This window comes from Micromesistius poutassou (assembly GCF_964030765.1).
Source record: "Micromesistius poutassou genome assembly, chromosome: 24".
NCBI lineage: Eukaryota > Metazoa > Chordata > Actinopteri > Gadiformes > Gadidae > Micromesistius > Micromesistius poutassou.
This window is the reverse complement of record NC_140294.1, coordinates 6,693,471-6,708,543: the sequence shown is the minus strand read 5'-3', so window position 1 is coordinate 6,708,543 and position 15,073 is coordinate 6,693,471. Positions and strand designations below refer to the sequence as shown.

The window sequence follows — 15,073 nt, the reverse complement described above, 5'->3', positions numbered from 1 at the left end:
GCTGGGCACCGCAACGAGGCACACCTGGACCTCATCAACTCATCACACACTCTTTCTGGCGGGGACTTCTCGTCGGCGCCAGATTATTCCGTCTCATTCGGTACTTTGGCTAACGAGTTTAAATCAATCTATGATACTCAGGTCTGCCTCTGATGATCTTGGTTTTCATTAACGTTCGTGTGTTTTTTGCCGGTAGCTAATTCCTCGCCAGCGTATACCACCGGACCGCAGCATTCACCAGAGCCTCCGCCAGCTACGCCTACCCGTTCCTGTCTTCGCCTGCTTCGCTGGATATCTTTTGTGTTCCTTTTTGGACAATAAACCTTTGACTGTCCGAACTGCCTCCGTTTCTGCATCCGGGGTCCTAACTAACATTACCGAGCTCCTAACAGACTTTCCATTTCAATAATCTTTCTCAGATTATTGAAATGGAAATATAAGGGGGGTTGAAAAATGTTAAGTTATTATGTACACAGACCTGTGTTATTCTTCATGGATTATTGGTTTCAAAAAATCTCTTCACCTCAAAAGATCAAGCTGATTCAATAAAAGCTGTTTGAAAGACGTTGAACCTTCTAACATTAAACCTGTAAAGTCTGCTACAAGTCGTCTTAATATTCATTTCATTCCCACGATTCAAACAGCAGAATAAACGGCCTCAGCCATGAACCAATCCATCTCCAAGTGGTCCTGTGATTGGACGTTGGTATGTTCTGATTAACGATGGGCGGGCAGATCAAGATGATCCGCGGGCCGCCAGTTGAACAGCCCTGATGTATCGGCTGAATCCTCACCTTGTCTTAGAAGGTTGGTGATTTCCATCTTTAAAATGGGCAGGTATACCCATAGAGTGGTCACTCTTCATGGAGACACTGCTGGGTCCAGGGGAGTCTGCTCTCTGCTGCTGCGCTGGGCTTCAACACACACACACACACACACACACACACCTGTTACTCAGACTAATGATGGAGTCATGATGTATCACTGCTGAGCTCTGAGATGGACAACAGTCACAGACAGAGAGATCCTCTTCTTACCTGTTAGCTTTGCTCCGGCGGCCATGTTCCCCAGACAGAGTGGTCTTAGAGGTAGGACCCCCCTCCTCTCTATCCTCATCCATAGTCGACTGGAGACCTGGACACAAACACAACTACACATTGTTTCTGTGGATTCTGTTTGAGTACCGAATGAATGAACTGACTGCATGACTAGATCTACACACTCTATCACTATCTATGTCTAGATCTACACACTCTATCACTATCTATGTCTAGATCTACACACTCTATCGCTATATGTCTAGATCTCATACATGTCATTATTAGGATTATTCCTTACTTCTGAACACTGACCTCTCTTCCAGTAGATCACAGTCACTAGAGCATCAAGAGTCTACAGATCAGTGTGCTATACCTTTATAGACGGCCATCAAACCACCAATAAGTAACTAATGTTACCAATAAAACCCAACAATAAAAGTCCACAGCATGAACCAAACGGACCTCACTACAGCACAGACTGAACCTCCACAATAAAAGTCCACAGCATGAACCAAACGGACCTCACTACAGCACAGACTGAACCTCCACAATAAAAGTCCACAGCACAACCAAACGGACCTCACTACAGCACAGACTGAACCTCCACAATAAAAGTCCACAACACAACCAAACGGACCTCACTCCAGCACAGACTGAACCTCCACAATAAAGGTTCCTGGACCAGAGGTTCAATATGAAACGCCCTCAACACGGTGGAACTAGTGATTGATGTTCTGACCCATATTCCTTTATTCAGGTTCTCTCTCTGAGATCAACGTCTCTTTTACAGCAGGAACCTGTAAACACTGAACTGGGACTGGAAATAGATTCATCTAGAACATATCAATACAGTGAGAATATACGACCAATAATCTAAAGAAAACATGACATTTAGCGAGCTGTACCGTAGCTTCTCCGTGATGAAAACGTGTCCTGCCCCTTGTCGTGTGAAAATATTACAGCACAGAAGGAAATGAAGATCAGTCGAAGGAAGAGATTCAGGTGTTCACCAAAACACAAAGTAAGAGTTGAGAACCGAGACGAACGCTAACACAGTTCTAAAGAAGACAGTGAAGACAGATCGAATGAGGAAGGAGACTTTGAACACCAGCCACCAGTAAAACCATCAATCATTAACTAACTAAAGAGGATGACATGGTTTACCTGTACCACACACACACACACACACACACACACACACACACACTGCAGCTTAAGAGTCAAAAGTAGAGCAAAAGAGAGATATAAGAGATAAATACAAAATAAAATAAAAATAATAAAATAAAGATAAAAACGATGTACACTATCTACACCTTTCACAGGTGTATATCATAAGTATAGTTACACAGGATACTGGCTCAGTATGAGTATAAGTACACAGGATACTAGCTCAGTATGAGTGTAAGTACACAGGATACTGGCTGAGTATGAGTATAAGTACACAGGATACTAGCTCAGTATGAGTATACGTACACAGGATACTAGCTCAGTATGAGTATAAGTACACAGGATACTGGCTCAGTATGAGTATAAGTACACAGGATACTAGCTCAGTATGAGTATAAGTACACAGGATACTGGCTCAGTATGAGTATAAGTACACAGGATACTAGCTCAGTATGAGTATAAGTACACAGGATACTGGCTCAGTATGAGTATAAGTACACAGGATACTGGCTCAGTATGAGTATAAGTACACAGGATACTAGCTCAGTATGAGTATAAGTACACAGGATACTGGCTGAGTATGAGTATAAGTACACAGGATACTGGCTCAGTATGAGTACAAGTACACAGGATACTGGCTCAGTATGAGTATAAGTACACAGGATACTGGCTCAGTATAAGTACACAGGATACTGGCTCAGTATAAGTACACAGGATACTGGCTCAGTATAAGTACACAGGATACTGGCTCAGTATGAGTATAAGTACACAGGATACTGGCTCAGTATGAGTACACAGGATACTGGCTCAGTATGAGTATAAGCGTGGCATTGGACAGGCTATGACTAGGGTTGCCAACCGTCCCGTAAAATACGGGATCGTCCCGTATTTGGCAACTAAAAGACCTGTCCCGTAATGAACTGATACGGGACGCACTTTGTCCCGTATTTTGGGGTCGTGTTGTACCTTTATGTAATGCCGGTTATCGTTGCATTAATAAAACCTGTGGGTTGCTTAAGCGTATAAACACACGGAGGCAAGGATGCAGTACGAGCCAGTTACTTTATTGGCGCACTATAAACACACTGAATAGCCAGACCCACGCAGCCAACCACCGAACCCCGAAGTAATGACCGTCTAACACAGTTGAGCACCGAGTGCTCAATCCAATACTCCACAGGTCGTAATCGCGTGAACGCGTCTGCCCGCGATCGCGCATAACTCTCTCCCCCCCCCCCCCTCAACAATCTCGATCAAGAGGTGTCCCGTATTTGAAAGTCTGGGAGTTGGCAACCCTAGCTATGACCCACTATGTTGTGCTCCATGTACCCACTGTTGACAACGTGACGTGACTAAGCTACCAACACAAACAAAGAGGAGCTGGGAAAGCAAATGAACTAACTACGTGTTTAAGTTGTGAAGGGCAAACGTGTGGCGACACACAGCACTACAGATGTCCAAACAGATTGAAAAAGCAAAACATATTTGTTGCACAGCTGAACGCTGTATCACACCATGGGCTGTTCTCAATTCACAACACGCATCCATCCAATCTACATCAGGCATTCTGACCTAAACTCATGCACCCCCCACCACAGTTATTCACTGATGACTGCACTATCGTCATCTCCACTACACCCAACGCTGTACGAACGCAAACCGTGGATAAGTCAGGCTCCTTGGTGGAAACAGCCGACCACTTGAGTGCAAAAAAACAACACAAAACACCTCACCACAGCACCAGCACATCTTAAGCAATGAATACCGCGTCTTACCTTCATTAGTGTGGCAGTGGTGTGCAGATGCGCCCCGCGGTGCAGCCTGCCGCCACATCCATTCAGTCCGACAGGTGGTCGCTCTGTGTGTCCGCGGTCCTACCGACCCGCTCCGCTGCTGTTTACCTTCATGTGTTCCGGCTACAACGACCTGATGGTCTGATGCCTCATCATTGCATCCCAGCCAAAGAGTATCGGTATCAATACCTCATTCGTTGTCCAGGCCAGGCTGGCCGCTCACACAAAGATAAGTAAGGGATAATGTACAGAACGCCGGTCATTATCGGGGAAATAGGCCCCGACAGGGCGGACACCGCGCGATGCGGAGGGGTCTCGCCCTGAAGGGGCTTGTTCTAGATAATGACCGGCGACGTTCTGTCCATTATCCCGCTTATTACACGGCTACTTGTCAAAACGAAAAAATAACTTCACACGGTGTGTCTTTGTACAATTTATTTATTACCATCCGCAGTGTTGATCAGCGGAGAAATAGTCCATCGAAGACGTTGACCTCGCTTAGCAACGAAAGTTACGTATGTAACTACGGTTCTATGAATCCCGGATGACCGCCAGAGGCGGTGCTTCAGCACTGGATGTCTCCATCTCGCGCATGCGCAGGTCGAGTGTTTATACCAACAGAGTCACCTGTGACCCCTGATGACACCTGCTAGTCTATATCTTCCGGTGACATCAGAGGATCGGTTCCTGCAGAATCCTCTCGCGAGCCCACAAGGATTCTGAGTGACAGGACGCTCTGGCGGTCATCCGGGATTCATAGAACCGTAGTTACATACGTAACTTTCGTTCTATTTCATCCCTACTGACCGCCAGAGGCGGTGCTTCAGCACTGGATGACCCATAACAGCAAAGTCACGAGGAATGCCAGTACATACCTCAGTGAGAGGAAGCAGTAGAGGTGGGCAGCAGGGCCACACCCAGTGGATGGGGAGTGGCCACATTCACCCGGTAGAACCTGGAGAAGGTAGTCGGTGATGCCCACGATGCCGCATCACAGATGTCCTGCAGGGGCACGCCACGCAGGGCCGCCCATGACGTAGCGACAGCTCTAGTAGAGTGGCACCTCACCCCGGATGGCAGGGGGCGACCACTGTGTCTATATGCCTGGGTGATGGCATCCACAACCCAGTGCGACAGTCGCTGTTTGGAGAGAGCACAGCCTTTCTTAGGACCACCGTAGCAGAGGAACAGTTGTTCTGACCGTCTCATGCTTGTGGTCAGACTTAGATAGACCCTTAAAGCCCGCACAGGGCACAGCAGTCCTGACTTTTCCTCCCCTGCAGGGGGGGTAAACTGAGCCAGGTGGATAGGCCGGTTAAGGTTCGATGGTGAGAGAACCTTAGGAAGGAAAGCCGCATTCGGCCAGAGGGTGACCCCTGAGCCATCTGAGTTCCACCTCAGGCATGATTCGCTCACAGAGAGAGCATGCAGCTCCCCGACGCGCCTTGCTGAGGTGATGGCGAGGAGAAAGGCAGTCTTAGCAGACACCCACTTCAACTCCGCCTGTGCCAGGGGCTCAAAAGGCGGCAGACACAGGGCATCCAGCACCAGGGGCAGATCCCACACTGGAGCTCGCTGTGCCTGTGGGGGTCGCAACCTCAAGGCTCCCTTAAGGAAAAGGGACACGAGTCTGTGGCCCCCCACGGTGTTGCCATCGACACGAGCATGTCTGGAGGAGATGGCTGCCACGTACACCCTCAGGGTAGCCGGGGATCGTCCGCCCTCCAGAAGGGACTGTAGGAACTCCAGAACCTTTGGAATTGCACAGTGCACGGGGTCCTCACCCCTGTCTGAGCACCATACGGCAAACAGCTGCCACCTGTTCGCATACTGCATTCGGGTCGAAGGCGCCCTGGCGTTCAGTATGGTATCCTGGACGGCGTCTGAACACCTTGTCAGCAGCGGGTCGGGCCCTGCAGTGGCCAGACCCAAAGCTGCAGGTGCTGAGGGTCGGGGTGCCAAATCTGGCCCCCCAGTTGGGACAGGAGATCGACCCTGTCGGGGAGACGCCACGGTGCGCTGCGGCAGAGTCTGTGCAGCAGAGGAAACCATGTCCTCCCCGGCCAGAAGGGGGCTACCAGCAGCAGGCTGTGGCCCTGTTGGAGGACCCTCTGCAGTACCTGATGAATGAGAGGGATCGGTGGAAAGGCATAGAGGAGACTCTCTGGCCAATCGTGGGCGAGAGCATCCTGGCCCAGAGGGCTGGTCTCCTCTGCCAAGGAGAACCAGAGGGGGCAATGGGTCGACTCCTCTGTGGCAAAGAGGTCTACCTCTGCCATGCCGAGGACATCCCAGATGTTGAGCACCACCTCTGGATGGAGCCGCCACTCCCCCGGTGGAGGCTTGCCACGGGACAGGAAGTCTGCAGCCTGGTTCCGTCCCCCCGGCAAATATATTGCCCTCATGCTGGCTAGGCGGGGGGCCGCCCACAACAGGAGGTCCCGGGACACCTGCAGCAACCGCGCAGACCTGGTTCCCCCCTGGTGGTTTATGTAAGAGACGGCTGAGACATTGTCCGTCCGTACCAACACGTGCTTTTCGCTTAGGAATGGGAGAAAGGACTGCAGCGCCATATGCACTGCCCGTAGCTCCAGCACATTGATATGTTCTGAGCGGTCCGGTACGGGCCACAGCCCTTGAGCTGTCCGGTTCTGCCACACAGCGCCCCACCCTGAGAGGGAGGCATCTGTTGTGACAGCCTCCCGACGGGATGCAATGGAGCCCATGGGCATGCCCTGAAGGAGGAAAGACCTCTCCCTCCATGGAGCCAGGGCAAGGAGGCAACGCCGTGACGCCCTGAGTCTCCTGTGCCGGTGCCGCCTGGCATCCAGGTGGAAGCTGTTCAGCCACCTCTGAAGGGGACGCAGTGACAGCAACCCTAAGGGGACCACCGTGGCAGCAGCCGTCAGCTTGCCTAAAAGGCGCATATACAGGACATAGCGCAGACAGCGGTCCTCCCGAAAGAGGAGAAGGAGGCGGAGGATGTCGTCCACACGCCTGGGTGATGGGCAGGCCTTCATGGTAATGGCATCCAGAGTCATTCCCAGAAAGAGAGTACTCTGTGAGGGAACCAGGCAGCTCTTCTGGAAATTGACCCTGAGACCGAGCTGGGCCACATGTGAGAGAAGGGTTGCAGTGTCCCGGGTCACCTGAGACCGGGATGGTGCACAGACCAGCCAGTCGTCCAGGTAAGGCAGAATCTTTACGCCCCGCGACTGCAGGGGTGAAAGTGCTGCCGCCACACACCTGGTGAACACCCGTGGAGAGAGGGAGAGGCCGAACGGGAGCACCCTGAACTGGTAATGGTGGCCCTGAAAAGCGAACCGCAGAAATTGCCTGTGGTGTGGCGCTATGGGGACATGGAAATATGCATCCTTCAGGTCTATTGAGGTAAACCACTCCCCCTCGGCAACAGTACGTAGCACCTCTGCAGTGCTGAGCATGTGAAATCTCAGGACCTTGAGGAATCTGTTGAGTCCCCTCAAGTCGAGGACTGGGCGGAGTCCGCCATCTTTCTTTCTGACAAGAAAGTAAGTCGAATAGAACCCCCCGGGTGGTAACAGGGGGTCTACCGGCTCGATGGCACCCTTGTCCAGGAGGGCAGACAGCTCCTGGTTGAGGGCATGAGCTTTTGCCGGGTCTTGAATGATGGTCATCTTGACCCGGCCGAAGGCTGGGGGCCGGCGTCGGAACTGAATGTTGTACCCGTGGGTCAAGGTGGAAATCACCCACGGGTCCCTGGTGGAAGCAGCCCAGTAACTGAGCTGCTGCTGGGAAAAACCGCCGACGGCCGGCCCCGGGCTCTCAGCGCCTGGTCCCCCGGCCTCTGGAGGCCCTGGGGGGACGACGGGCAGCATCCGAGGTCTGAGGCTGCCTAAAGGGCGGCCGTTGAGGGGCTCGAAAGCCACTGGGGGAGGTCTGTGGCCGCGAGCGGCGCTGGGGGGGAGCTGCAAAGCCCCCTGGCCTGCTGGGAGGAGGCATACTCCTGTGAAGCCCAGAGAGCTGCTGTCGAGTCTGTCTGGCCTGTACTGTGCGCTCAAGCGCCTCCAGAGCAGCCGACCCAAAAACCTCCCCAGGTTCCACGGGGACACTGCGGAGGGTTCTCCGGCATGTCTCAGTGAGAGGGGACTGTGCCAGCCACACCTGGCGGCGAGCCTGGACAAGAGTGGACATTAGTCGCCCCAGTTCCCTGGACATCAAGGCGAAGGCCTGCAGAGACGCATCACCAAAGCTGTGGACGGATGCGTCCACCGTAGCCTCCTGCAGCGATGCTGAGAGAGCAAGCATCAGATGGGACAAGGAGTTGCCGATGCGTCCCATGCGTGCTGCCGCATCATAGGCCTTAGTGAGCAGGTCATCCGTAACCCTACACTGAGGGCGAGGACACCTAGCGTCTGGCCTCAGAGCCTCCTCTGGCGAGACGACGAGAGCCGCTATAGCCGGCTCAACCGCTGGCATGCGGGCCAAGCCAAACTTGGCTGCATCCTGCATGGCGGCTAGGGTCCGGCCATCCGATGTTGCATGAGAGAGGGCTCTAGTATCCCTCCAGCACGCGTGCAGCTCCCTAAGGTATTCCTCCGACGGAGGCACCGTAAAGGTGGCCGGGGCTGGGCCACGCCTGAAGAAAGCGCTGGCGGGAGCCGGCTGAACTTGCGGGACGTCCAGCTGCAGGCGGGCCAGGGCCATACGAATGATGGCACCCATCGAATTATCCTCGGACCCAGTACCACCACTGTGGGCCGAGGAGCGGGAGCTCACTCCAGAGCCGTGCCCGGAGGCGGTGTCCTGGGGAACCGTGTCCGCCCCATAGTCAGCGAACTCGGTGGCTGATGCCGCCAGGGAGAGCGCATCATCCTCTGGCTCGAACACAACCGTAGGAGGAGCAGGAGCGCCCGTATCGCCTGCACCGGTTCCAGACCGGATGGCCAGGACGAGGGACTTCATCTGGTTCAGCTCCTCAGTCAACTGGTCCACCTTGGAGGCCAGTTTAGACTCCTTGGCCCTCCTCCCGGAGGAGGCACCCGCATTCTCAGCCGCTCGCCGTTTGGGTCGGCTAGGCTGAGCCGGCGACTGCTGAGCTGGGGTCAACTGTCCCGGCTCCGGCGCCTGGCCCAGCAGGTGCTCAACCTCAGCCAGTCTGGAAGCCCGCACTGCCCGAGGCATGAAGCTGCAGTTCATGCACGAATCCTCCGAGAGCCCCTCTCTCAGGTGCTCAGGGCCGAGGCACGCAGGACACATGTCATGGCCATCTGCAGGCTGCAGAGAAGCCAGACAGGCCGAGCAGGAGTGTTCACCAAACATGGCCGGCAAACACACACAAACTAAGGACCTAACAGATGCTGGGAGAGGGAGCGAGCGCACTGCCTTCAACAGTGCTGCACAAATGAAGAGAAGCAAAAATCAAACTGGCGCAACCGCAGGTGCCAGCGAAATACGCACTGAGTGGGCCGGACGAAAACGCCGGTAAAACCAGCAAAACGAGGTAGCGGTAGTACAAATGTCGGGAGAGGGAGCGAGTACACTGGCTTCACCAACAAACCACGCTACAACAAAAGGCGGTACAACCAACGGTGTACGATAAATCAAATGGGCAGCGCAACCGCTAATGCCCGTACTAATGACGCTGATGCCGGGAGAGGGAGCGAGTACACTGGCTTCACCAACAAGCGAACTATAACGAAAGGCGATACAACCAACGGTGTACGATAAATCAAATGGGCAGCGCGACCGCTAATGCCCGTAATGATGACGCTGATGTCGGGAGAGGGAGCGAGTACACTGGCTTCACCAACAAGCGAACTATAACGAAAGGCGATACAACCAACGGTGTACGATAAATCAAATGGGCAGCGCGACCGCTAATGCCCGTAATAATGACGCTGATGTCGGGAGAGGGAGCGAGTACACTGGCTTCACCAACAGGCGAACTATAACGAAAGGCGATACAACCAACGGTGTACGATAAATCAAATGGGCAGCGCGACCGCTAATGCCCGTAATAATGACGCTGATGTCGGGAGAGGGAGCGAGTACGACGCCTTCACCAACCTTACGAAAAGAGAATACTTCGAAAGGAAACTTATACACTATGCCCGGTACTCGGGCAGTTGTAGAGACCAACCGGTTCAGAAGAGTGTCCGCGGCAAACCGCACCAAACCTTCCGTTTCAGCCCGTCGCAGCCTTTGGAGGGCGCAGCCCGCAGCTCCGACAAGTTGTCGCAAGGCTACCGGCGACGAGCAGCAGTTCCGTAGAATTTGTCCTAGTTGAGCTAAAGCTCACTGACATACCTCTACCTGCGAGCGAGAAGATGAGAAGGAACCGATCCTCTGATGTCACCGGAAGATATAGACTAGCAGGTGTCATCAGGGGTCACAGGTGACTCTGTTGGTATAAACACTCGACCTGCGCATGCGCGAGATGGAGACATCCAGTGCTGAAGCACCGCCTCTGGCGGTCAGTAGGGATGAAATAGAACCGGATCCTCTGGGGTTGACTACTGGCGGAGTGATACGAGAGACGTGACTCAGAGCCGCTCTCCTTGACAGGTCATCACATCAGCGGTCAATTATCGAACAGTAATTAAGGAGCATGCACGTGAACGGCGCATCCACAGCACTGAGAAGAGCCGTGTAATAATCCATAAGAATTAAACTCAAGGGTTTGTCTTTTTAAGTGGTGGGTACAAAATGAATCTTGACGAAAACTGGTGGGGACTTGTCCCCAGCGTAATCGACGCCTATGAGTATAAGTACACAGGATACTAGCTCAGTATGAGTATAAGTACACAGGATACTAGCTCAGTATGAGTATAGTTACACAGGATACTGGCTCAGTATGAGTATAAGTACACAGGATACTAGCTCAGTATGAGTATAAGTACACAGGATACTAGCTCAGTATGAGTATAGTTACACAGGATACTGGCTCAGTATGAGTATAAGTACACAGGATACTAGCTCAGTATGAGTATAAGTACACAGGATACTGGCTCAGTATGAGTATAAGTACACAGGATACTGGCTCAGTATGAGTATAAGTACACATGATACTAGCTCAGTATGAGTATAAGTACACAGGATACTAGCTCAGTATGAGTATAAGTACACAGGATACTAGCTCAGTATGACAGGGCCGCTTGGGGGCGTGTCGGTGTGGCTGTCAGTCAAAGAGTCGGCAGCAGTGATTGGCTGAGCCGCGCTGTGGTGTCAGCGAATCAGAGAAGAACTCTTTGTAAACAGACCGCCTGGAGACACGGATGATCCCCTCCTGGTCGCTGCTCCAGCTGCCAGCTGACATGTTACTACTAACACGTTACTACTAACATGTTACTACTAACACGTTACTACTGACATGTTACTATTAACACGTTACTACTAACATGTTACTACTAACATGTTACTACTAACATGTTACTACTAACACGTTACTACTAACATGTTACTACTAACACGTTACTACTAACATGTTACTACTAACATGTTACTATTAACATGTTACTACTAACATGTTACTACGAACACGTTACAACTAACATGTTACTACTAACATGTTACTACGAACACGTTACTACTAACATGTTACTACGAACACGTTACTACTAACATGTTACTACGAACACGTTACTACTAACATGTAACTACGAACATTAGTACTTCTTAGTACGTCCTAGAATCCGGGTTGGAGTCCCAGAGAAAGTGGTTATACCATTAGCACTAACATGTAACCACTAACATGTTAGTACTAACATGTCACTCTGTACCCCTGCTCTATATATATTGTTTCCAGCAGCACAGGAATGAGCAGACAGAGTTCAGGCTGAAGGCCGTTCTCAGCTCTGGCGGCCCCTACACACCACCCTGAGAGGGGCCTTCATAGTGATCACACACACCAGGAACACACCGCTAGTACCACACACACCTCTACCTCAGGGGCCCATTCTCCCAGGGTCCTTTGCGGCATCAGACTTGGCGACCAGGGCCGTGACACAGCCCCCACCTGAGGGGCCACTGGTCCCCGAAGACCCCCACGCCCAGCACACAGTCCCTCGTGTTACGGGGCCCTGCCTGGGGCCCTGCCGGGGGCCCTGCTGGGGGCCCTACCGGGGGCCCTGCTGGGGGCCCTGCTGGGGGCCCTGCTGGGGGCCCTACCGGGGGCCTACTGGGGGCCCTGCTGGGGGCCCTGCTGGGGGCCGTACCGTGGGTACGATCTTTTTTTTCTCCATTTTCCCTGGCATAGTTTCAAGAACATTTGCGTCCACACAGATCCATCTCAATACGACTCAACACGCTACTTCATGTTCCAGGCGTATAGGTGGCGCTGTTTTAGTTTTAGAAATTCACCGGAAACGGTCACTCAAGTAATAAAGCGCTAACGCAACCCTTTTGATCGTCTCAATTGGCGCACGCATGGCTGTTGTTTGTAAAATGTGGCTTATGTGGTTGTCCATCAGTCTTTTTTGCTCAGCGTGGTGGCACAGGAGCATAATATTTTGCGTAGTGGTGGGCCGTTATCGGCGTTAACGTGCTGCGTTAACGCGAGACTCTTATCGGGCGATAAAAAAAATATCGCCGTTAATCTATTCTCAAAGTTGAACTAACCAGAAGCTGAGTGTTTAATAAAATATACTGTCCATAATCGCGCCATATGCTGGAGACAATGTAGCAATGATAATAGAAACAACTTGGGTGCGCTATGACACGTTTTGGGTTGATCGTAACATCAGAGCGTCGAAATAGTTGGTGTTGTTGTTGTTGTAATAATCCAAATCTTCCTCCAAGCTGCCCGCCTTGGTACGGCGGTAGGCGGACGCGTACCAGCCGTCTGCCGTCAACGCCGCCGCCCTCTAGATTAATTCCAAGATTAATCTACATTTTTTTGACTAATCTAGATTAAAAAAATTAATCTATGCCCACCACTAATTTTGCGATAGTAACCCTAATAGGCACAATATCTTCTCCAGCAGGAACACGAGCATGTAGTCGGCCATAGTTGTTGTTATGAGACGTCGTCACAGGTTACAAGAGGTTACGCTCGAGGGGTGTGGCGATGACATCATCGAAACGCAAGTATGCGTGTTGGCCGTCCAGACGAACACTCAAGGGCTGCGTTTGTGAATTTATTCACCCTGGGACCTGGTTTCAGAAAACTCCGTTTTCATGCGATGCGTTTACAGGATTCGTGTGGACGATCGGCCAAAACGATGCAAAACATCTGCGTTTTAACCAAAAAACGGCTCCGTGTGGACGGGCCCTGAGAGTCAGCAACTGAGAGCACTGAGGGGCTCCGTCCAGTCCTCACGGCTCTCAGTGCGGGTCACGTGGTTTTGGGGAAAACAAAGGTTTCCCTTTACACAGCGCACGCACGCACGCGCGCGCACACACACGCACACACACACACACACACACACACACACACACACACACACACACGCACACACACACACACACACACACACACACCACTGAGCCAACTGTAAAGTATGCCTTAATATAGTCAAAAAATAATAATAATAATAATAATCATAATAATATATATATATATATATATATATATAGTATAATATATTAATGTACTAATACTATAATAATGTAATAATAATGTAATAATAGTATAATATAATAATGTAATAATATAATAATGTACTAATAATACCATAATATAATAATGTAATAATACCATAATATAATAATGTACTAATACTATAATATAATAATGTACTAATACTATAATATAATAATTTACTAATAGTATAATATAATAATGTAATAATACTATAATATAATAATGTAATAATACCATAATATAATAATGTACTAATACTATAATATAATAATGTACTAATACTATAATATAATAATGTAATAATACCATAATATAATAATGTACTAATACTATAATATAATAATGTACTAATAATACCATAATATAATAATGTAATAATACCATAATATAATAATGTACTAATACTATAATATAATAATGTACTAATACTATAATATAATAATTTACTAATAGTATAATATAATAATGTAATAATACTATAATATAATAATGTAATAATACCATAATATAATAATGTACTAATACTATAATATAATAATGTACTAGTACTATAATATAATAATGTAATAATACCATAATATAACCATGTGATAATAGCCTGTGTATGCTATCAGTACATTACTGCATGTCAGCGCAGACCAACACTGTTTAGTGATGTCATTGGATATGCTTATTGCATGTTGTTACATGGAGCTCATCACACTAACAATAAGCTGTTATAACTTTATATCAGTCAGCTGTTATCCTGCTCTAAACCATCACACTAACCTGTTATAACTTTATATCAGTCAGCTGTTATCCTGCTCTAAACCATCACACTAACAATAAGCTGTTATAACTTTATATCAGTCAGCTGTTATCCTGCTCTAAACCACACTAACAATAAGCTGTTATAACTTTATATAAGGTTAGATGGATATTAAACTGTCCCATCACTAGATAAGGTCTGTACCTTCTGTAACAGTCATCACTGTGGTGGAAAGCTGAGGTTGAAATGAGCACAGCTGGTGCAACAGGCTGACTTAATAATTATGTATCTTATATCATATTAACATCTCCTGACCGTATTCATGGTCTTAAACCAAACCTTTGCTGTAATTTCAAAATCACAAAAGCATTGTAATAAACCATAGTATGTATAGTGACACACAGAAGTCAATGTTTGGTATTTACAGAATGAAGACTGTTTAACCCAACCAATACATTGCTCAATGATTTACACACTCAACATTAATAAGTATAAGTACTGACGTCTGCTAAAACACATGACAGCTCTTTCACTGTAGCCACATCAATATTGTCAGCTGATCATCTCTCAGTGCTTCTGTTGACATGTGAATCCTGTTTGTTGCAGGAAGAGTTACATGACATGGTCTGTATTGTTCTGATGGTAAATGCTGGTTATTCCTACTCATGTGAATGCAATGTCTGGACCTCAGGGGCAAACTGTACAACAGGAGACAGAACCTCAACTACAACCTCGTTCCTCGAAGCCCGCCTCCCAAAATCAA

General features: G+C 49.4%; 1 protein-coding gene across 2 annotated transcripts in view; it reads right to left on the bottom strand.

Annotated features, from left to right (window-relative positions):
* LOC311369521 (NLR family CARD domain-containing protein 3-like) overlaps positions 1-15,073 on the bottom strand; it is a gene marked incomplete at its 3' end in the record, with an annotated part of 85,322 nt that overhangs the window by 35,343 nt on the left and 34,906 nt on the right. Inside the window, exons 1-3 of one of the 2 annotated variants that reach the window (XM_084487734.1) lie at positions 1,946-2,086; positions 1,038-1,134; positions 795-914 (exon numbers count right to left, since the gene is read on the bottom strand). In XM_084487734.1, the coding sequence (XP_084343860.1) occupies positions 795-914; positions 1,038-1,120 (203 nt within the window). In that variant the 5' untranslated portion in view covers positions 1,121-1,134; positions 1,946-2,086. Of the gene's footprint in view, positions 1-794; positions 915-1,037; positions 1,135-1,945; positions 2,087-15,073 lie in introns of those variants that run through there. The other variant, XM_084487733.1, reaches the window with a different exon arrangement.